At 35.6% G+C, this 21,766-nt stretch overlaps 4 protein-coding genes and 1 long non-coding RNA gene across 7 annotated transcripts; 2 read left to right on the top strand and 3 right to left on the bottom strand.

The window, feature by feature from the left end:
- Window positions 1-37: 37 nt before the first annotated feature.
- On the bottom strand, window positions 38-5,013 carry LOC105638119 (conserved oligomeric Golgi complex component-related / COG complex component-like protein). Its single transcript, XM_012221858.4, has 12 exons — window positions 4,697-5,013; window positions 4,395-4,547; window positions 3,808-3,956; window positions 2,943-3,020; window positions 2,763-2,856; window positions 2,587-2,661; window positions 2,104-2,400; window positions 1,552-1,619; window positions 1,415-1,469; window positions 1,132-1,270; window positions 609-793; window positions 38-513 (listed from the first exon to the last, which is right to left on the bottom strand). Exons 1-12 carry the CDS (start codon window positions 4,814-4,816, stop codon window positions 211-213), a joined length of 1,716 nt encoding a protein of 571 aa, XP_012077248.1. The 5' UTR covers window positions 4,817-5,013; the 3' UTR covers window positions 38-210.
- Window positions 5,014-5,286: 273 nt separating this feature from the next.
- LOC110009957 (uncharacterized) lies at window positions 5,287-11,554 on the top strand. 2 transcript variants are annotated; one of them, XR_016322046.1, is made up of 3 exons: window positions 5,287-5,489; window positions 8,765-8,870; window positions 11,292-11,554. It is a non-coding gene; the product is annotated as an uncharacterized LOC110009957 (long non-coding RNA). The 2 variants fall into 2 exon arrangements; XR_002284880.3 differs by having other exon boundaries at window positions 5,288-5,489; window positions 8,765-8,874.
- LOC149494021 (proline-rich family protein) lies at window positions 5,996-7,067 on the bottom strand. Its single transcript, XM_089724685.1, has one exon. It carries the CDS (start codon window positions 6,804-6,806, stop codon window positions 6,198-6,200), a length of 609 nt encoding a protein of 202 aa, XP_089580811.1. The 5' UTR covers window positions 6,807-7,067; the 3' UTR covers window positions 5,996-6,197.
- Window positions 8,670-12,449, bottom strand: LOC105638378 (kinase with adenine nucleotide alpha hydrolases-like domain-containing protein). 2 transcript variants are annotated; one of them, XM_037636969.2, is made up of 9 exons: window positions 11,973-12,449; window positions 11,772-11,854; window positions 11,548-11,669; window positions 11,246-11,467; window positions 10,851-11,154; window positions 10,646-10,747; window positions 10,132-10,557; window positions 9,194-10,018; window positions 8,670-8,909 (listed from the first exon to the last, which is right to left on the bottom strand). In XM_037636969.2, the coding sequence occupies exons 1-9, from the start codon at window positions 12,139-12,141 to the stop codon at window positions 8,892-8,894; spliced, it is 2,271 nt and encodes a 756-aa protein (XP_037492897.1). In that variant the 5' UTR covers window positions 12,142-12,449; the 3' UTR covers window positions 8,670-8,891. The 2 variants fall into 2 exon arrangements, with proteins under 2 accessions (XP_037492897.1, XP_020536636.1); XM_020680977.3 differs by having other exon boundaries at window positions 11,246-11,452; window positions 11,973-12,448.
- Window positions 12,450-13,609: 1,160 nt separating this feature from the next.
- LOC105638117 (Cyclophilin-like peptidyl-prolyl cis-trans isomerase family protein) lies at window positions 13,610-20,294 on the top strand. The gene is made up of 10 exons (XM_012221856.4): window positions 13,610-13,908; window positions 14,525-14,703; window positions 14,785-14,886; window positions 15,416-15,522; window positions 15,644-15,773; window positions 16,851-17,088; window positions 17,865-17,904; window positions 18,552-18,741; window positions 19,403-19,543; window positions 19,748-20,294. The coding sequence occupies exons 1-10, from the start codon at window positions 13,689-13,691 to the stop codon at window positions 19,886-19,888; spliced, it is 1,488 nt and encodes a 495-aa protein (XP_012077246.1). The 5' UTR covers window positions 13,610-13,688; the 3' UTR covers window positions 19,889-20,294.
- The last annotated feature ends 1,472 nt before the right edge of the window (window positions 20,295-21,766 follow it).

Genomic DNA, 21,766 nt, shown 5'->3' with positions numbered 1-21,766 from the left:
CACAACAATAAGCTCTTAAACTACATCCAACTGTCCATGAAATAATCTCTTCCTCTTGTATATCTCAACAAATATTTAAAAATTAATGAACATCAAGTGACAGGATAATATTACAAATGGTGGTGGGAAGAATATCAAACAGTTAAAAATAAAAAATAATGGAGCACTACAAAATTATGGTGGGCCTATATGGTTTTTTCTTTGGGTGTTTCATGCTGCAGTTTGCTCTTCATTTGTCTGTAAATTGGGGCTTTCCTGCTCCTTTTCATCTGCATCTATAGTATCCTTTGTGTCTTCAACATCTGGAGTAACCCCATTTTCAACTGCAGGCAGATCCCCATTTTCTTTTATGCTCTTTTCCTCAGCATTACTGTGGGGCCTTGGGAGTTCTCTCGAGGGAGAGGCTGTCAGTAGGCGGTTAATTCCATCATATAAATTTTTTGCATCCATAATAAGAGCAGCACCCCCTGGGTAACAGCGACCAAAGCACGTTGCACAATGTGGGTAAGCCACCTACAGATAGAGAAGTTCGTAATGAGAAGGTAGTGAAAGCAAGTCAAATATATAATTTGCGGATGAAAATTATTTGAAGTTATTAAGAAAAGCACCTCTATAAAAGATCGGCAAAGGGAGAGGAAATGCCCAGATTCATTTTCTCTGAGCATCCGAGTTGCATTGTATCTTAATAAAGAGTCGGAAACAGCCTTCAAGCCTTTAATTAGTTCTTGAGCAAGCACAAACTTCAAACTTAAGGGGGCACAAGGGCGTAGTTCATTCATTGCAGCAGATACACCTAGAGTACGTGCCAAAAAAAGAAAAGAACAATGCACCAAGCTATATCAGTATAGACTTTTCCTATGCAACCATTCAAGTATACAGGAAATCTGCCCTGTGCCAAAATTTCAGCACAAAATGAAGGTTAAAAATTTTCTTCTCTACATCAATCCTTAGTGATCATTGACCGATTTATTAATTTGACACATGGACAATTCTATGCATTTGAAACTGGAACATCCAATGTAAGCAATTAAGATCAAATGCATCAGACATCCTGCATTTTAAGGTAGGGAACATAGCAATAATAATTACAGCAGAAGGACAAAGAGGCTGAGAAATATGCACCAATCATACCGTTAACAAACACTGCAAGAGGTGGATGTTCCATTAAATAAGATGGTGGAGTCACATCCTCTTGATTTTCTTCACCAACAATACTGGTTGAAAAGCCAACTGCTGGTAGTGGAACCCAGCGATGTGAATCCAGAACTAACTGGAATGAAAACATCAAATTACAAATGACAAATCAATAGACAGCTTGCAAGAGGAGTACTAACATGCAAACAACTGGCATAGATTTGGAAAAGAAATTTTCGAGCCACAATAAGAAACAAAATTCAGAAAGATTTCCGTATACCTGAAAATTTTCAACTGCAGTGCTCATATTCTTTGAGAATAAGTTGAGGACAGCCCTGCAAATACCAGACTCAACTTTTACAAAGCAATATTTTGGGAGGAAAAATGAAGAGGAAAACACACAAAATGTATCTTTACTCTTCAAAAAGCGACGGAAGCAAGCCCCGAAAATCCAGACCAACCCAACAAAGTCCCATTGCACAATACTGCAGTGACACAAATAATTAGCATCATCATCAACTTCTGTTCAAAGCAAACAGTCAAATATTCTTTAATTAAATTAAGATTTGCTAAAAAATCAGCTCTTCCATGCTGCAACAATATGTATAATTTGGTGGGCCCTTTCCTTGTTGTGAGAGAGGGGTGAGAGGGGGATAAGAAGGTAGCTAGAAGATGCACAATATTTGAGGTGCAAAAATTTTTTCTGTAGCTTATGAATGACTGTAAGAAAAATGCCACAAGTTCTCTGAAAAATGAAAAGAAAAAAAATGCTAGCCCTGACAATGGCTTCTGTGAAGCAGAAAACTTGGAAATATGGGTTTCCGTTCAGTTTTTCATAAACAACAAGGAAGACAACATTAAAGGAGTTACCAGTATAAAAAATCCTTAGATATTAGCATTCTTCAAGAAATTCTAAATTATCAGAGAGAAAACAGCACAAATGTTCCTATAAAGATGTAATATTCTTACCATGCACTGGTCTAGAATATTTGATAGAGACCCACCCTCAGTTATCTTTGGGAGCATTATTTTAAGAGTTTTAAGGTGTGCAGTAATCTGATGCATGGCCCAACTAAAAAGAAGTCCACCATCATAATTTTCTTCACTGCCTGATGTGTCGTCTGCAAATATTGCTCGATATTGGTTAACAACATCAAAAAGATGCATCCTGTGGCAATTTATCATCCCTTTCAAGTATTCATACGCATTTCGCTGGTCCAGATCCTCCAGTATACCAGTAAGCCATGCCTCTCGGCATTTCAGAAACTAAAACACAAGTTAATCCCATCAAAATATTGGCATACTCAATATTTACTGAAGACAGCTTGCAAGCAACTTTGACGTATCTACATCAGGTATAATACTAGACAGAGATTTTCTATTTACATTTTTGGAATCCAAAACACAATAATACAATTATGCAGAAAGAGGAAAGAGCATTTCTAAGGCTACCTGTAAACGCATTTCATACTCGCTAAATACTCCTATCCGACGTAGATAGCCAATGATCCGGAGGCATTCGGGCAACTGCAACATAAGGCACAACACAAGCATGCATCAAATCCCAATCGATGATCGTCAATTAATCAAGTTACATGTTTCCAAGATCAAAATAATCACCATAGTACCTGGATATTAGATCTAAGTTTCTGAAGAAGCTGAGACAAAAGAGATTGGGTGGTCTGCCTAACCTCTGCAGCTAGTGCTTGAATGACAGGTAATCTTTGAGTTGGGAAAAAAACAGTGTGAGCATATACAAAGTCAATAGGTACTATCAGTTGGAAGGAAATAGCATAGGCATCACTTACTTGGGGTGCATGGTTGAGAGTTTACCAACAAATGCTTCCAGGTCAAGAGCTTCATCATAATTTCCATTCCGTACACATCTGCAGAAGGGTAGGACTCAATGAAGCTTTTCTTATACTACAATGTTAATGGCCAAAAGTAGAGAATGTCAGCATTAACCATGTTTTCAATGGACAGCAATCATAACTCAACTAACCGAGCTTCAGTCCCATTTCTCAACCTAGCTGAGTTTGCCTAAATGGATTCTTTTCCACCATTTGGCTCCATTTATGGCAAGTCTTTTATCAGTGGTTGTGGAAGTAAATGTTATTTAATTTTGAATAATTATCATTATGTAAAAATCAATTCGCAGTTCAAACTTTTAAGCTTTCTTGGGAGTATCCATGGAAAATATCCACAACATGTCAGCACACAGCCCTTAAAAATCCTTGAAAAACAAAGAGTTTCCTGCCTTATGAAAACCAGCAGTAACCTTCGAAAGTCAACAAAGAAAAATGGAGGTATAACTACATCCTCCGAACACTTCTCATTTAGTTTCATCCTCCAGTTTCCATCTTCAAAGGAGCAGTATAGAATTTGTTTTTCTCATACGCCAGTAAAAAAGTCAATTCAATTGATTATCCAAGTGATATATATGAAAAAAATGGAAAATTTTTTAGATTCTGAAATTCGTTTACACACTCAGATTACCATAAGTAGCACGGAATGCAAAAAGTTCCTTTAAAGGTTCAAGTCAAGAATGTATGAAGGGTTTTAACAATAGAGTATGCATGGCAAGCTCAAGGAACAACAATCTGAACCTCTAAAAATTTTGTAAATTGATTAAATTTAAAACAAATGGCCTTAACAATTTTGTGAAGCACATACGTGTCCATAAGTTGAGGAATTTCAAGCAAATCAAGCAATGTGCTGTGGTTTGCTAACAATGTTTGGTTCATCTTCCTCTCCTCTAAAATCTGTTCGGCAGATTCAATGAACTCTGTGCAACCAGATGTCAGCTTTGGGATCTCAGTTATCTGCCAAAGGGAAAAGACTCAACTTTAGCATACAATGACTTCACTTTAAAAAGATAAAGACCAAATTCACTGCAATTTTCTGTAGTTTGAATAAAATGTATCTAAACCTTCCAACAACAAATGAGCAAAACTAAGAAGAATAAATTAACAAGTCGGATTCAAATCAAATATTAAAATTCAAGAAAAGAGGAAGTAGTTTCTTTCTAATTGAACTCCTATATTTAAAGCTCTATGCACATCAAGATATCCAATAAATAAAAAATAATAGGGGACCAGAATGCAAGAGAGTTTAGACGAGTCATCGGGTGGTGCACAAATTGTATTTCCTTTAAATTACAAAACAATCAATTCATACTACCAAAATGACTATCTTCCACTTAAATTTCAATCAATGAAATAATTACCATAACATAATAAAACAAGCAACGGTTATAGTACCAGCGATTCAAGATGTTTGTCAATAGAAGACACTTCCTCTCTAATTGCAAGTAATGCATCAGCTGCAGCTATGAACGCACGGTAATTACATACTGCCACTTCCTGCATTTGCCTTTGAATCCTCTCCGCATCAACTCGCAGTAGCTCTGGTTCCTTCCAACAAGCAAAAGAACAAAAGTAATTCAAAAATCATTAAACCTTGCAATCATCATAAATTGAACTGTGGCAAGAAAAGAAAATTTTGCACCGTTCATTTCCTAATGAGACGAAAGCGCAAAATGAACAACTTAAAGTAAGCATACTTTGTGAAGGCGATCGAGAGTAAAAGAGAGAAGCTCAGAGATGTAGGGCTGCTGAGAGACGGAGGCGAGAGGGAGGAGGCTTGCCACCGTCGACTTCTCCTCTGCATTTTCTGCCTCCATTTCCTTCTACCTGAATATCGAATTAGGGTTTTGGGTTTTGGATCTTCACTTAGTTTACTGAAAAATGTAAAGATCTGCGTCTGGTAATGCTCAGTGCAGAGATTGAATTGGACTTGACCAGCTCACAACTTATTTTATGATTTTTATTTGCGTTTTAGATCTGAAACAAGGCTGGTCGCGCGGGTGAATCACCGTTCCGGTGAGGGGTTATTTTGCCCACTATATGTGGGGCATGCCTCTGGGTCCCACTTAATACTCAATAAACTAAATGACCTGTCGTTTGAGGAACCCGCGTGATATTTATCATTTGTGTTATCACCTTACAGACGACTTGTTTTACCTAAAAGATTTTTTGCCGTTTTTAACAAATTCCAAAATTAAACGACTATTCATGCGACGACCCCGTGATATATGAAAGCTTCGAGCCATAGACGGCGTGTCTTTTGTTGCCGTACCTCACAGACCCGTTACAGACCTTTACAAGTCCTTTGACTGATTTAGTTATGCAAATTAAAAAATGTCTTTTGATTTTTTGCACGTAATCAGAACGAACGACAGAGTCGTTAGATACATCACTTGTACTCCAGTTCGTAGCTGCTGCTGCTGTGGCTTCTCAGAACCTCCGTACGACGGAGGAGAGACCAATAATTCCTGACGTGAACTCACATCGCAGGTCAGTTCAAGATTCCAAATTCGGATTCTGAATTAATGACATAATCTAATAATACTACTATTACCTGATTCTTTTCTTCTGCTCTGATTGTTCTTTATTATATTCTATCAACATTTGCTTTGCTTTCAACTGGCTCCTAAATTTGATTTTTTTTTTTTCGGCCTCTTCCAATAACCCAACAGAGGATGGTAGAAATGAACTTTAAGTTTTTAACCGATAGAGATCAAATACAAAGCATAGAATTTTGTTTAGTTATATGTTGAATTTCATAAAATTTAATATTATGTAGAAGCATATAAAGTGAATATTTTTGCGTTCTCCCAATTATGGAAACATGGAATTCATTTATAATAAATATGCCAAAAATTTGTTATTTCTTGATGTTAAAGAAATTCCATTATAATATTCTGGGTACCAGAGCATTCTTTCCTCTATTACTCTGTTTCAAATCCAATCAAACACGTGTGAAAGAAAAAAAATGAACCGCAGAATTTAGAGAAGGTGGAGAAACAAAGAAAGAAGTTTATTTCATCAAACATTAATATATACAAAATCAACAGTGAAGAACTGAAGAACATAATTAATCAGTAACAACTCTTCTTTTCCATATCTACCAACCTATCTGACCTGAAATTATGCCTTAGCATAAGTTACATTGGACTTTTCTCCTTAATATGTGTATATATACGCGCGCGCACACACAACTTTTCAACAACAAAATAACAGAACAAGAAAGATCACAAATGAAAAAGGAGGGGGAAAATGAGGAGAAAAAGAAGAGGCCTTTGAGGAATAGAAGTAGTAGTAAGGATAAGGGTATTGTCCCTTTGTAGGTGGAGCTTGAACACTAGGTGTATGATAGAAACCAGAAGGAGGTGGTGGAATGCCCCACGAAGGGTACCATGAAGGGGATTGAGGTGGTGGAGAAGTTGATTTTGGTGGCGGTGATGGTGGGGGTGGTGGCGGTGATGGTGGTGGAGAGTGGTGAGATGGGGGTGGTGAATGATAAGTGTTACCAAATAGTGGCGGCGGTGGTGGTGAGGATGGTGAATGATAAGTGTTACCAAATAGTGGCGGAGGTGGTGGTGAGGGTGGTGAATGATAAGTGTTACCAAATAGTGGCGGAGGTGGTGGTGAACAGATAACAGGACAAGTAGTACAATCACTTATACATAGTAAACCAGCTCCTTCAGGTGTTGCCATTTGATCATCCTCAGATTTTACTCTAGCAAGAAGGATTATACCCATAATTCCAATCTTCCATAAAAAAAAACCCATTTTTCCTCTTGAGCATATTACGCCATTAACACAGTTCATCCTTGTATTAGCTTGGAAGAACCAGGCTATCTGATATTTATGTTGTAACTCAGAAACTTGTTAGGTTTATCAACTTTGTTACTTGTAGTTGAAAAATGGAGCCAAAATGAAGCCTCTGGGTAGCTTTTGAAAAAGTTTGCTTTAGCTGATTCTTTTATTGTCCGGTGGTGTATTGCTGTAAAGTACATCATCTGGGCATTTACTTCCACTGCTAGTCTTTGATCCCTATAGCCTAGAGGCTTAATTCACCCAGTTTAGAAGGGAAATATTTTGTACAACGATATGAAGTGCAATTGGTGCCCAAATTGCTTTTAAGGTTTTGTTTATAAGAAAAGCACTACACGTTAAAAGTATTTATTAGGGATTATTAAATTTTGTTTTTAAGGTAAATCATTTCTAATATTTTTTTCAAATAGGAGTTACTGTTGAAATATGTGGATAATATCACATCGGATAAATACAACTAACTAAAAAATGTATATAATATAAAAGGTGAACAAATCAAAATGACTTGTGCCATTTTATGTTAAAGTTAAGCCTAATTCATTAGAAGCCTAATATTAAATACATAATGAAAGTTCATTTGATTAATTTGCTCTGCCCTCCTACGGCCCAGATTCTCAACAGTTATAGAGGGCAAGAATGTCCTTGCACAAGGTTTAATCCTGTTTGTTGAATACAGAAGTGCCTGAATTTGTGGCATTTAGAGTATAATTAAAAGGAAGAGCTGTAGCTTGTTTGAATAATATAATAATACCAATATTTAAGGTATGATTTTTCCCCCCTCTTTCGGTTGTGATGGTGATGGATACATGTGTGAGTGGTCAGAGCACAAATGGTTGGACCTACAGGGACCAAGAAATCACCTTGCCTTTTTATTTGATCTTTTAAGAATGTTTCCCACATAGACCTCTTAAATTCAAAGGTTTAGTTAGAAAAATTTAATTTCAAGATAATGAACAAATGATATATAATTATTTTAAAAGCAGTATGTTACAATAACATCTCTGGTGTTTGGAGCATGTATTTTTGTACTCTTTCATCATCATAATAGGAGAAAGAACTCGAAGCAAAACTTGTTTGATTTGACAATTCCATTTCTTGCTTTTCCAATACCTTTCCCCAAACATAATCCAGCCATGAGGATACCAATTCTATCTTTATTGAACTCCCTTTATGCTTTTTTATCTTTATTTGTGCTTTTCTTCATTATAAGGCTTTTGAATCTTCTTTCCCACTCCTCTTATTTTAATTTCCCACATAATTACAATACCTTTTTTCATATAATGACATGAAAAATATATAATCTTTTTAATAATCATGAGATGAAAGAGATGAGACGATCTATTGATTTTGACCCCCACTTTTCTACTACAAACATGGTTTTACTAAACATGCTCAATAATAAAGAATTAAAGATTTTAGATTTGAAATTTTATAAGAATTCTCAAGTTTAAATCTTGCTAAATGGGTCGGGCCATGCAGGATTTATCGAAAGGGAAAGCTCTCCTTTATTGTTAGCTAATCTAGGTAGGGGAAAAAATTGCTTGTTAGAAAGCTAGCAAGGAAAAGGGCAATATGCAAGTTCTAATGGCACCGCTACATGGTGCATGTTAGAAACTTCTGTTGTTTAAAGCCCTTCCTGATAGATTATTTTGTTTACCAATTTCATCAAAAAATTGACTGAGAGAACTTGCAGAAGTCAGATTAAAATATGTTTTCACTATCTTATCTCCTCTAAAGAGGCATCTGATTATCAGAAAGTTTCCAGGAACTTTCATATTGTACAGTGTTATAACAAAATAACTATCTATTGTGCAAGCACAAAATAATGAAAGTTTGCTAGTATGGTTTCAGTAGCCATTTTCACAAGAACTGAAAAGAGTTCGAAGATATATAGTTCTTGTTTTAAATTGCTTCTGATGTACAACTTGTTTTACATTGTTTTTTAATAACAGACTAGGACTTAAACTGATCGACAGCATCCTTCAGCTTCCTCTTCGTCTTGTTTATAAGCACTTTCATACTTTCGTGTATCAGCCAGGAGCTTTCCAGCATTGGTCTGTAAGTATGTCCTCAACTTCTTTAAATTTCACCTTCTCTCTGATTAGATAAAGTTCCCCAATTAGCAAATATTATATGCAATTCCTAGCTAATTATTTAAAAATCAGCATAGCATATATTAAATCTCAAAAATAATGTAAATGATGCCCAGCATAGAGCAGAATGGCAAAAGAATCCATCAGTAGTTGTTTGGAATTAAGATATTTCACAATTCATCTTGAATCTTCCATTGTGGCAATATGTCTTTAGGTTCTATCACCCATTAGACAAAATGAAAATTGAAATGCATCGAGGTCGGTGTCCATGATGAATGAGTCTCAGACCTGAATTGGGTTTGATACCCTTTGATATGAATTAGTTGGATTAGAATGTGTTAGAGGGCTGCGGCTACGACTTCTACTGCCGTGTCCATGACGTCCATGATGTCCATGATCAGTTCTGCTGCCGCTGTGGTGATCACTGTTCCTTCCAAGGTCTCTCAATCGGTTAAGCTCTGGAACTATATCAGTGGCAAGACTTGGCCTGTCCTTCTTTCTTAACTCAGCACATTTCAATGCCATTTTAGCAAAAGATAAAGCCTCTTCTACAGGCCAGTCTGACACTGCAGGGTCAAGCATCTCTTCGAATGTTCCTTTTTCGATGGCTTTCCCCACCCGGTGTGCAAGACCCATTGGAGGTTTGGCAGTGATAATTTGAAGCAACATTATTCCAAATGAGTATATATCCGATCTTGTAGTCAACATTCCTGTCTGCTGATATTCAGGATCTATGTAACAAAATGTACCCGCAGCTGAGGTCATGTGATATTGTGTGACACTATCAGCTACAGATTGTGGTACTAACCGTGCCAGGCCAACATCACTAATCTTGCTCACATAGTTGCGGTCCAAGAGAATGTTAGCCGGTTTAAGGTCCCGATGGACAAGGGGCTCAGGCTTTGCTTGGTGGAGGAATAAAAGTGCAGTTGCAATTTCAGAAGCTATTTTGAATCGTCGTCTCCATGAAATTGGAGGGGTGTTTTCTCTTCGAAGCAGCCTATCTTCCAAGCTTCCATTTTCCATGTATTCATATACTAAGCATCCATACTCTGGACAGGCACCAAGAAGAAGTACCATGTTTGGGTGTCTAATGCAACTCAGAACCTCAACCTATACATAATATACTGTCTCAGTCTTGCTGAATTATACATACAAATGAATGCTTACCAATTAGACTTCCCATTGAAGCTGCATGGTTATAGGAAATTATGGAGGCACCTTACCTCTTGTTGGAATTGTTTCTTTCCTTGAGCAGCATCAGGTCTTAAAACCTTGATGGCAACTGGTGTATGATCAAGTTTGCCTTTATAAACAGGTCCATATCCACCTTCGCCAATTTTATTGGACTGTGAAAATTTTTCTGTGGATGCTTCTATTTCTTCAATAGTGTACTTTCTGTACCGCACATCATGCGCCAAAGCATTCAGTGCACGTTTCTTCTCTTCTGCCTCTCGCTTGGCTTTCATCTCTGCATATTTTCTTTTTTGTGCCTCCATCTCTGCCAGCCTCTGTGCTTTGTCAGCTGCTTCCATAGCAGCTTTGCACTTAGCCTTCTCTATCTCTGCAATGGCAAGAGCTGCCTCTTCTGCATTCCTAGCTTCCTCAAATCTACGAGCCTCCTCCATTTTCCATTGATGAAGCTCATTAGCCTGGATGCACAATGATTCAATTTTGATTTATTCCCATCCTTTCTCAAAACTTATTAGTGTTTGAACATTTAGACAGAGAATTAACTACCTTCTTTTTGGCATTGAGTGCTTCTCTGCAAGCTGTGCTATACATGTCTATGGTCTGTTTAAGTTCAAGCTTGAGTCTTCTCATCTCAGCTTCTAATTCTCGCTGCATTTCATAATTTCATTACGTTATGACTTATGGGTATGATGCTCATCTTTAACAGATCTAAGTCTCTTGCACTATATATTTAATGTCAATTTGCACTTACTGCATTTTGTAAATATCCATCGTTGTGAGAACCCATGGAAAAGTCTGCAGAAGATATTTGGGATGCTCCGTCAGATGATCCCAATATGTATGACCCTGAAAACTCAGAATCTTCAGATGTAGAATCGCGACCAATTGACATTCTTGGTGCTGTTCCTGTCCCTGGAAAAGAGATATCAATGCTGTCCAGAGAGAGATTGGATGGAGTTCTGTTTCTTTCTCGTAATTGCGCTCTAAAAGAGTCATTGGTTTTTTCATGATGATGTTTGTCTGATCCTGTATTTCTCAAATATCCTTTTCCACCTCTAGATTGAACAAATTATGGAACATTAAATAAAACCATGTGAATATTATATATGTTTATATTAGCTTTACATTTAGTTCGAAGTTTCTTACCTAGTCCCATCTTCATGTTCTGAATGATCATGATGATTTGGAGCAGGAAGTGCTAGTGGAGGTGACTTTGGTGGAATGGGAGGATTAGCAGCAGGCCGTTGTGCTGTTCGCGCAGAGACAATCTTTCCTTTGGAAATCACGTAAACAGAACAAAAATCTGGTGCAGATTTAACTAAGCTAGTTGGCACATCTTGGTTTTTGAATTTCCTGTCCAACCAGAAACTTTATACATGGATATTTTGTTGTGAACCAATACATTCAACAGGATTTAATTTATTTTTATTATTAAAGAATTTATGAACCTGGTAAGAGCATTTCTTGTTGAAGCGCCAACAGCAATACTTCCAATATAGTGTTTGCTGATGTAGTCTAAGAGTGCTCTTGCAACATCACTATCATCAAGTACTACCTCCCTTAATTGAACCTGCATTTGATATTTAATTATAAATTATTGAAATATATATATATATATATATATATATATATATATATATAATCAAGATCAAATTATACAAACTATACGAACCCCTTTTCGAGCACAATATCCTCGAAAGGGAATAAAAAGCTGTTGCACCTCGTCGGACTCAGGATCATTCCCATTAGCTCCATCTACAAGATTTCCAAAAGGATTAGAGAGACGGCATATATTTTTATTTATATTCGTGCAAAATCTATAACCATACTTGCAGCAAAGAAAACAAAATGAGAAATGAGGGAGGGTACCTACTATATTGATGGTTCTTGTGTCTAACGTGAACAAGAATGATAACTGGGTTGTTGATGATAAGATGATCAATAGCCCAGCGGACAGCTTGTTGGCTGTTCTTGTCTTTATCAATGGCTACGGCGGTGGCATTGACGAGGGAAAGAACATCATCAGCAGGGACGAGAGCCATTTAGGACGGAAAAGAAAAAGAGAGAGAGAAATATAAAAGGAAGAAGAGAAAATGTTACAGTATGTGATGCCAAGAAAATTGGCACCGCCAACACTGCCGCCCACCCAAAGACCTCCAAAACTGCTGGTTGGAAATGAAGGAGGAAACAAAGAAAACGAAGGGGGGAAGTAAACAGAAGAAAAAAAATGGAGGGGGGGCGATCAGTCAGGCCAGAAAGAAGCTAACCCAACCCCAATTAGCTTCTCTCTCTTTTCCTGTCCAGGTGGAGTTGCAAACTTGCAATACCATGTAAAAATTAAAATCCATCAAAAAAAAAAAAAAAAAAAAGAAAAGAAAAAGCACAAAAACTACTTTTAACGAACTTAAATTTTGTGTCTCTCCTACATTTACTTGTTTTAGCCATTTTGACTGAGCCATGCGTTCTTCCTCCTTTATATGGTAAATTCTCTCTCTTGATGGATAAAAGACAGTATTAGTGATACAAAACCGTGATTGGTGTGGTACTGGATAAACAATTAGCGTAGGGACATACTAGTGTATTTTAATAGAAAATAGGTATAAAATGGTAATTTTCCCACATAATAATAATAATAACTGTTGTTGACGGAAAAAGTATGAAAAATTGATGGAATGATAAAATAGTAATTAATGTATTTTAAAAAATGTGGAGATGGTTATTTTATTTTGGATATAAGAATAAAATAATATTTTACAATAATTATTATTATCCTTTATTAATATAACAATAAATTTATAAATATATTTTTATCTATCTAATTAATCATCTTTATTCGCACCTCTACATTTATTATATATATTTTTCCATATTTATAAATAGCAATGTTGGCATCATAAGAATTATTTATTATATCAGTTATTATTTTATGGTAATTATAACTAATTTATATTGTATATTTATATGTAAATAAGATATTAATTTGATTTATAAATGAGGCCGTAGTTGAGCTCGATCTTCTTCTTTTTAATTTCTATATATAATTTATTCAACATACATTTATCTCCTAAATACACTTATCTCCTAAGATGGTTTGAGTTTTCTTCCCCATATACAAAAAAAAAAAAAATTTGAATTATCAAACATAATTTTGCTGCAAATTGATTTTTAAAACCAAATGATAAAAAACGTACTAAACAATAAACGTTTCATTGTCCTTCTATTTTATAGAATTGTTAAATGATTGCTTTGAAAGAAAGAAATAACGCTTATAATGTAATTTTACTTGTAAAATAACACTTTTATAAAAACTAAATCCTCTAACAGGACTAAACCCTAGGGATGAATTAGTATTTTGCCAAATAATAGTGTTGTGATAATAATTTCATTCAAACCTAAGGGACTAAATAGTTAGTTACTCATAACACTTAAATTGCAGTATAGGCCCATTTTATGACCGGCGTCGTTTTAACGTCGAAAAGCTGACGGCGCAAAGAGTTTTCATTTAATCACGAACAGGTTAAGGTCATGCGAGCCTGAAATATGAAAAATTAAAATAACAAGGTCTTAAGAGTGTCTATGGTGTTAGACGATGTCGTCAATATACGTGCTTGAACCGCCGACGAAGGGGAAGGTGATAGTGAACACGACCTACGGGCCACTGGACATTGAGCTTTGGCCTAAAGAGGCCCCAAAGGCTGTCAGGAACTTCGTCCAGCTTTGTCTTGAAGGCTACTACGATAACACCATCTTTCATCGTATTATCAAGGGCTTCCTTATCCAAGGCGGTGACCCCACCGGCACCGGCACTGGTTAGCATTCACTTTTTATCTGCTGACACTTGAAGACAATTGATTGCTTCGGCTAATTAATTGGCTATTTAGTATTTACATTTTGCTTAAGTTGGGGGTTCTTTAGGGTTTTAGTGTGTTGATTGAACTTTAGTCGCGGGTATCGGAATTGGCACATATGCTCCTCTTAAGCTGGAGCTACTCATTGAGACGTGAAATTTACTCTGTAATTCTTAAATTTTGAAAATTCAAATTGTTCCGATGACTCTGTTGGCGCCCATGATTGTTGGAATTTAACGATCTTTGTTCACCAATTACATGTTTAGAGGGGAAAAGAGAAGGAAAAAGAAAAACCGAGTGGCACTTCCATTTCACTTTCATTTTCTTCTCTCAGTATTAAAATGCTTCTCTTAGTCTGAAGTTAGCCTAGGGGAAAGTAAAAAAAAAGTAGGATCACGCTTCTTTGTGTTTCTTTATGGGAACAAATATTTTAGATTATATTAACAAAGTTGCTTAAAACTTTATGGATGATGCTGTCAGTGGCTGTTTGCCTGTTAACTATTCGTAATCTGGATCAAGCAATCCTGTGGTTTGATGATTTCTGGTAATACTTGATGGTGCTCATTGTTATTTATAGGTGGCGATAGCATATATGGAAGTCTTTTTAAGGATGAGTTCCATTCTCGCCTAAGATTCAACCACAGGGGAATAGTGGCATGTGCAAATGCTGGTTCCCCGCATTCAAATGGGAGTCAATTCTTCATCTCCTTGGATAAGTGTGATTGGCTCGATCGGAAGAATACCATTTTTGGAAAGGTAATGGTGATTTTGAATTTTTTTTACTCATTTATGATTTAACTGAAATGAGTTTTTTTTTTTATTATTTTCTTTTTTCAGGTGACTGGAGATTCAATATATAACCTTTTGGCCATTGGTGAGGTTGAAACTGATAAGGATGACCGGCCACTAGATCCAGTCCCAAAAATCAAATCAGTTGAGGTAGGCCATCTCTATTTTCTGAAGCTTACATCTCTTGTATATTTGCAAGCATAGCAATATCTGAAGCCATTGAAGCTGTGATGCATTAGGCAGTTGAGGCAGGGGCGGATTTACAATGGGGGCACTTGCCCCCACTGGCTTTTTACAGTTCAGTTTATAATTTTTTACATTTTAGTATATATAATTATGTTGATTTGTATTTATTCCACTGAATTTTTATACTTTGCCCCCACTGAATTATTGCTTTTATACATTGCCTCCACTAATTTAATTTTCTTGATCCACCCCTGAGTTGAGGTGAATGATCCTTCAAATTTTTGCATTTAGTCGTAGCATGTTTACAAGATGTTGTAAAGACTTGATGCTTGTTCACCTTGGATTTTCATGCATCTGTTATTTAATCTGTTTTATACCTTTACCTTCATACTTTTTGTTTCAATTTGAATGACTTTTCATGGAACTGATGATATTATTTTCTAAATATTATGGTTTAGTTTACTTACTATAGTCCTTCAAAATTTTCTTTTAGGTATTGTGGAACCCTTTTGACGATATTGTTCCAAGAAGAACCCCCAAGCTTTTGACCCAATCTGCAACAGAATCTGAAAATAAAGATTCAAAGAAGAAAGCTGTGAAGTAAGTTCCTCCACCAACTGCAAATCCTACATGAGCTTAAAGAATGTGTTTTTTGGAACGTGAAGATCACTAATTTCCATCAATGTTCTTACTCATGGTTTAATGTGTCTGCGCAATGCAGAAAGTTGAATTTGCTTTCATTTGGGGAAGAAGCTGAAGAAGAGGAGAAGGAATTAGCAGCTGCAAAACAAAAAATCAAGAGTAGTCATGATGTATTGGATGATCCTCGCCTCCTAAAGGAAGATCATCTGGTAATGGTTTAATTTCTAGTGTGGAACTTTTTTATCATGCGGTAATTAATAATGTCTAATATGTAATATTTCACTTTGTTATGATCCTGTAAAACTAGGATATGACCCTTGATTAACGGCTTAAAAATCAAGACATAAGGACATGGAATCATTTGTGTATACATCTCCATTTTTAAAAGTGGCCATTATTTGGAAAAGAAAAACCTTAAATAGCGACACAAATGTGATATTGGTAATCTGTTTGAATTTTCAATATATGACACTAGGGTTGTAAATGAATCGAGTCAAGCTCGAACCTGCTAGGCTCAAAACTCGACGAGCCTGAAAATTTTAGGCTGCTGAGCTCGACTTGAGGCTTCATTCAACTCGAAAAAATTTGAGCTTCAACTTGACTCGAGTAAATCTAAAATAAATATTATGTAAATGTATATATAAAAGCTCAATAAAGTTCGATAATCTTTTGATTTGAACATCATCGAGTTTGAGCCTAACTTTTTTGAACTTTTTCCAAGTCGAGCTCGAACAACTCGTGAGCCGGCTCAACTCATTTACAATTACACCCGTCTATGACACGGTCATTAGAGGCGAAAATAGGAAAAATTGTTTGGGGTGCAAAATAAAATTTTTTAAAAGTTGGGGGTTCAAAAATATAATTTTTTATATTTCTAATTATGAATATGTAATTTTTTTCAAAAAACTTTGTTGGGGATGCGGTTCCCCCCCCCCCCCCCCTCCCCACCTAGTTTCACCCGACTTTCATGGTCTTGAACATTTTTCTATGAAAATGAAGGTGGATTCACATAAAATCTTTTATGAGTCAGCTTGTAACTGAGTGATAACCTTTTATTTCATGAGATGTTCCTTGATCAAAACATGTAAAATACAGATTACAGACATTATGAAATTTATCGGGTTGGAGCTCAGGCTGCCTCTTTTGCAATGTAGTTATTTTTATAATACTCAGAGGTTAGTTGGCAAATAATATATGAAGCAAATGCAAGTGCTGTCTATTTTTTCATTTGAGATTGTATTTGATGATCTACAGGACATGTCCTTAAGACTACTTCTTCAATGCAGAACCCATCTGATGCAAAAGCAACAAGGGATCTGCAATTATCTGTGAGAGAAGCATTAAGCTCAAAGAAGGAGGCGCCACTGAAAGATTCAGGTGCTGAATTTTCTAATAGTGGTGGCGATGATGATGAAGATGAAAATGAGGCGAATTTTGATGCAAGAATGCGCCAACAAATACTCAGAAAAAGAAATGACCTGGGAGATCTCCCGTCAAAGCAAAAGCAAAAGCAAAAGCAAAATGGTAGTCATTTATTTTCACAAGCTTTTCACTTAAGTGAAATTTTCCACCTTGACTGTTTAGTGTAATTCTTGCTTTAGATGTTCTCCTGCTAAAAAGATTTTGACTTCCCATTTTCCTAAATTAAAATGAGATCAATGAAGACCTTGCCAAGTGAATTAGTTGGTCCTGGTTGATTGCTGAATTCATTTTCAAGAGTCAAGAATGATTTCTCCTTATGAAATACTAGATGAATACACGAGTGAGCATACACTCACACACATATAGATGCATGAAGGATATTGAGCTAACAGGTTCCCTTGCCAAGTGCTTGAAATTGGTGAAAGAAAACTGTTAGAGCCCCCAATTAACATCCTGTACTTGATGTTCTCATAATTGGTTAATCACATGTTGATGCTATTGCAATTTGTTGGATAAAAGCTGTTTTATGATGGGAGCATTGTGATTCTTGTAATTGCTCTTCACTGGATATTCCAATATGGTTCAAGGCATATACCAATTTTAATAATTTTGGTGCTAGCTCAAGAAAATGGTCTAGTTTATTATTTTAGCAATTAAAATTAGAGCCATATCATAATGTGCATCATTAGATTCATGACTTTAAAAATGGCAATTCTGGCTACTGGTTGCTGATAATGTTAGACATAAAAGAAATGGTTGGTTGGCTAATTTTGTTATTTATTTATCTTTTCTGCTTTCTATGTCCTTCCATTTTAGATTACTACTTTTTCATGTTTGGCTTAGTTATTTAATGTATCTGTTCCAATTTCTATGTGCAGGAAGCGTGGACCCAAAAGACCATCAAATTTCTCCCCCTAGGTTAGATATACCTATACATGTTCTCTTTTTATTTGAGAGATGAGATGTTTGGAACTTCAGTGTTGTCTTTGAGGTAAAATACTGACTTGTGTGCACACCTGTGTGAAGAAATTACTAAAATTGCTTTGCAATGTGTTTAATTGCTAATAAATTCTATGTCTCAACTCACATGTGGAGAATGAGTGCTGACATATTTATCAAATGAAATAAGTGGTACATTACAATGTTTTTAAGGTGGCAAGAAGATGAGACAATGGGTTGAAGTTCAATAGGACAGTGCAAAGCACTTTCAACAAGAAATCAATTAGTCAGAGAATAAAATATGTATATATGTGTGTGTGTGTGTGTGTGTGTGTGTTCATTGGGAAATGATTTTTCATTTGTTTGTGAACAAATTAAATCTATATGAAAAAAATATTAGTTATGAAAATATGAAGTGATAATTCCCTAAGTATTGCTGCATTCAAAGCAGAGTAAAGTTCTTTATCTTTGGGATCATGTGTACCCTTGCCTAGTTTCATTAAAGGCCTTTTCCCTCTTATTCCAGTAAACTTGTCCGATTCCTGTCTGAGCCCAAGGTTGAAGCGTGCTCAACTGAATATATTGTATTATGCTGAATATAACTATTTTATTGCTGCCACATCCAGTCCTAAAAGCACTGATGATGACCAGCCAAGAGTAGAAAAGCTGTCACTGAAAAAAAAAGGAATAGGATCTGAAGCCAGAGCTGAACGCATAGCTAATGCAGATGTAGACTTACAGCTATTCAATAATGCTGAACGAGAAAGACAATTGCAAAAACAGAAGAAGCGCAGACTTCAAGGACGGGAGGAGGATGTAAGTTCTGTGTGGTTCATCCTTCTACCTTGTTTTCTCTTTGACATTATGATGATATGATCTCGTAATTCCTGAATTTTGCATACTTTTTCATTCCTATCCGTTCTTTTCGTTTTATCAAATTAACATATACCTTTTATTTATTTGGCATTATGATGTCATAAATCCTGAATCTTGCATGCTTTTTCAATCCTATCCTATTCTTTTGATTTTATCAAATTAACACATTAGATTTTGTATTGATTTCAATTGTATCCGAGAGGCATGAGGCATGGACCTCTACTATTGTAGCATTAAGATTGAAGGCAAATATGAATGAAATTTGCAAACTTAAAAAAATTGCCCCCTGAATCATAAAGAGCAACAAAATGGAAGCGATTTTGCAAAATATGAATACTTTAAGTAGAGCCACAGAAAGGAGAATTTTGCACAACATTACCATTTGGTTGTTCTTAACAGTTGAGGGGGATCTCCTCTTCTAAATTAGCAAGTTATGTCCATGTTTCCCTTCAGTTTTACTGGTACATTAGCATTTGTGGTTCCATTTTATGCGTCTATGGGTAGTTGCGCGTGCTCTTTATATTTGTGACCTACTTTTATATTTCATTTTGATGCATATTTATTTACATCTTTTATTTGATTCTGGTTTCACTACTTTCAGGTTTTAGCGAAACTTGATAAGTTTAAGAAGAGTATTTCTGCAAAGGCTAATACTTCAAATAGTAAGTCTGAAGGAGGTTACAAAGAGGATTTGTCTGACTGGAGTAATGTCCGCTTAAAATTTGTTCCGGAACCTGGCAAGGTAAGTTTCTTTTATCTTTTACCATCTCCAGTATGAATTCTGTTTATTTTCTGGGAGACTTCTTGAAACCACGTTGGCATGATATCATTTATTTTTTAAACAATGATATATTGGTGATATGCTTTGTTAAGGTACTATAGAAAATACTATGCTTGCCAAGGGTATGCAAAATATTAAGTTTTTCAACTTTCTAAATGGTGATAGGATCGTATGTCTCGCAAAGATGACCCAAATGACTATGTTGTCCATGACCCTCTTTTGGAGAAGGGGAAAGAGAAATTTAACCGGATGCAAGCCAAGCAAAAGAGAAGAGAACGGGAATGGGCTGGCAAATCTCTTACTTAGTTTTTGTCTCTGCAAATGATGCGGGTTTCTCTGACACAATGAAACTATGAGTTGGTTTTGTGGTTCCACCTTGTCTTTTACTATGTATTTTAGGCTATCAAGTGTGAAAAATTACCCAATCATGCTGGAAAAATCCCAAGAAATTGAGGAAGTTGGATGTGCATTGTTGACCAATATTTCATTCCTATACTTCACAGTCCATTTTGATTGGGAATAGCATCTTTACCGTAAACGAAGTTACTCCACAAAGGCATCTTGCCGTCATCTTTGGTATTGTGCTCTCACTGTTTCTTGCCTTCTTTTTAATATATACTGCCTAATTAATTTCTGAAAGGGTACTGTTCATTGTACATCATCTATTAAATATGGCACAAATCAGAATGTGTTTCAAGAGTCAAATTGTTTACCTGAATATTTGTAGTTAGTCTAGTCGATATGATTTTCATTTTTCCTGGGTGTTGGCCAACCCCACTAGTGGTAGTTCTGAACCTTCAAAAATTAGCATTGGAAATGATCTTGTTGGAAGAAGAGGCATTTCTTTTCTTTATTTGACCATTGGGAACAGGGATCCACAGTCTTGATGGTTTAGACTCTAATAAAGACTTGTTAAACAGCCCAAAACCCGTGTAGAAAGAACATTATTGCTGTTGACTAACTCCTTTAGTTTAGACCTGACTTTGCAATTCTAATTTTCTTTTGCGGGCGGATTGCCTGGAATTCTTGCTTTCACACTGCAGAAGAATACAGGTTGGTAATATTCACTTTAAAAATTTATCAGTTATGGGCCAGTCTATCTGACTTTGTTTCCTTGTATAGCCAAGTAAAACGTGTTCCTAATTCTATGCACTGGAAATTTGTTGGTAGTTAATGTTTTGGTTATTCTCTCCTATGTGTTTTCACCTTTCGCAGCGGTAGGGTTATTGCTAGTGACATGGTCAAAAGTAGTGGATAATGTTGAATTTTTTAGCACATACGTTAAGTGCTACTATGGCCCCCAGAAATACATTTTTATTTTGTGAGAATGATTACACTATTGATATCAGACAAAGAAACCATTACATATTATATTATTATACAATTGCTTATCTATCTATAGTATTAGAAGTGAGGAGGTTATTTACAGTAGTCGTCGATATTTCAATGTAAAGATATGATATATGTTTGTGCTGATAAAAATGGCATCAAATCATGTGAAAGTTCAAAATTTGCTTTGTTGGATTTTGTAGTTTGTCGTTTTTAATTCAATTGTTACTTGGGCAAGCTTTTTACAATAATTTCAAGCCTCGTTTTGTTTGTCATTTTTGATAAATGTTCATATAATTCAGCAATTATTCTTGAATCTTACAAGACCTATGCCATTATTTTTAAATTGCTTAATTTTTTATGGTTTCTTTCTAATCAATTTTTTACTAAACGTGTATAGTATCAAAGTTTCTACTCGCTCTCTTTTTCTTTACCTTAAATTCAAACAAAACCCATTTTTCCAAAGCAATAAAGCTTAAATAAACCTTCATCCGACAATAACACTTTGATTATGATTTAGAAGATAAAAATTTCCACCAAAGTACATACTAAATTTTGATTCTGTCCCCGAAAGTCCCTGTCAGAATTATCGCTGTAACTCAGTCAATTTTTAGGTCTGTCAAAAGTTTGTTTAGCATTATTATGCGATACTCCATGAGAATTTTATCTACAAAGTTATAGGTCTAGAATATGGAATTTCGATGGTTGGAATTGTTTTATCAAAAAGGAAAAAAAAAAAAAAAAAAAAAAAGACTATCTAAAAGATGAAAAAATTCAATAATTATATTAAGTTATTCTTTAATCGTTTTTTTTTTTTTTTCAAAATAGAACCCAGGTCATAGATAAAAAAAAAGA

This window comes from Jatropha curcas, chromosome 8 (genome assembly GCF_041381405.1).
Source record: "Jatropha curcas cultivar XTBG-Jc1 chromosome 8, XTBG_Jcur_1.0, whole genome shotgun sequence".
Lineage (NCBI taxonomy): Eukaryota > Viridiplantae > Streptophyta > Magnoliopsida > Malpighiales > Euphorbiaceae > Jatropha > Jatropha curcas.
Note: the sequence above shows the minus strand (reverse complement) of the source record. Positions and strands in the feature narration are given on the sequence as shown.

Bases quoted from the DNA above. Each gene is read 5' to 3' on its own strand.
- LOC105638119 (XM_012221858.4), bottom strand. From the start codon at position 4,816: ATGGAGGCAGAAAATGCAGAGGAGAAGTCGACGGTGGCAAGCCTCCTC. The intron at 3,021-3,807 runs GTATGTGCTTCA...ACCCTTCTGCAG, and splicing joins ATTCCTCAACTTATGGACAC to ATGTGTACGGAATGGAAATT. The intron at 1,470-1,551 runs GTAAAGATACAT...TGGTATTTGCAG, and splicing joins CTTCCGTCGCTTTTTGAAGA to GGCTGTCCTCAACTTATTCT.
- LOC149494021 (XM_089724685.1), bottom strand. From the start codon at position 6,806: ATGAACTGTGTTAATGGCGTAATATGCTCAAGAGGAAAAATGGGTTTT.
- LOC105638378 (XM_037636969.2), bottom strand. From the start codon at position 12,141: ATGGCTCTCGTCCCTGCTGATGATGTTCTTTCCCTCGTCAATGCCACC. The intron at 11,155-11,245 runs GTAAGAAACTTC...TGTTCAATCTAG, and splicing joins GAACATGAAGATGGGACTAG to AGGTGGAAAAGGATATTTGA. The intron at 10,748-10,850 runs GTAAGTGCAAAT...TATGAAATGCAG, and splicing joins ATGGATATTTACAAAATGCA to CGAGAATTAGAAGCTGAGAT.
- LOC105638117 (XM_012221856.4), top strand. From the start codon at position 13,689: ATGTCGTCAATATACGTGCTTGAACCGCCGACGAAGGGGAAGGTGATA. The intron at 14,704-14,784 runs GTAATGGTGATT...TTCTTTTTTCAG, and splicing joins AGAATACCATTTTTGGAAAG to GTGACTGGAGATTCAATATA. The intron at 14,887-15,415 runs GTAGGCCATCTC...ATTTTCTTTTAG, and splicing joins CAAAAATCAAATCAGTTGAG to GTATTGTGGAACCCTTTTGA.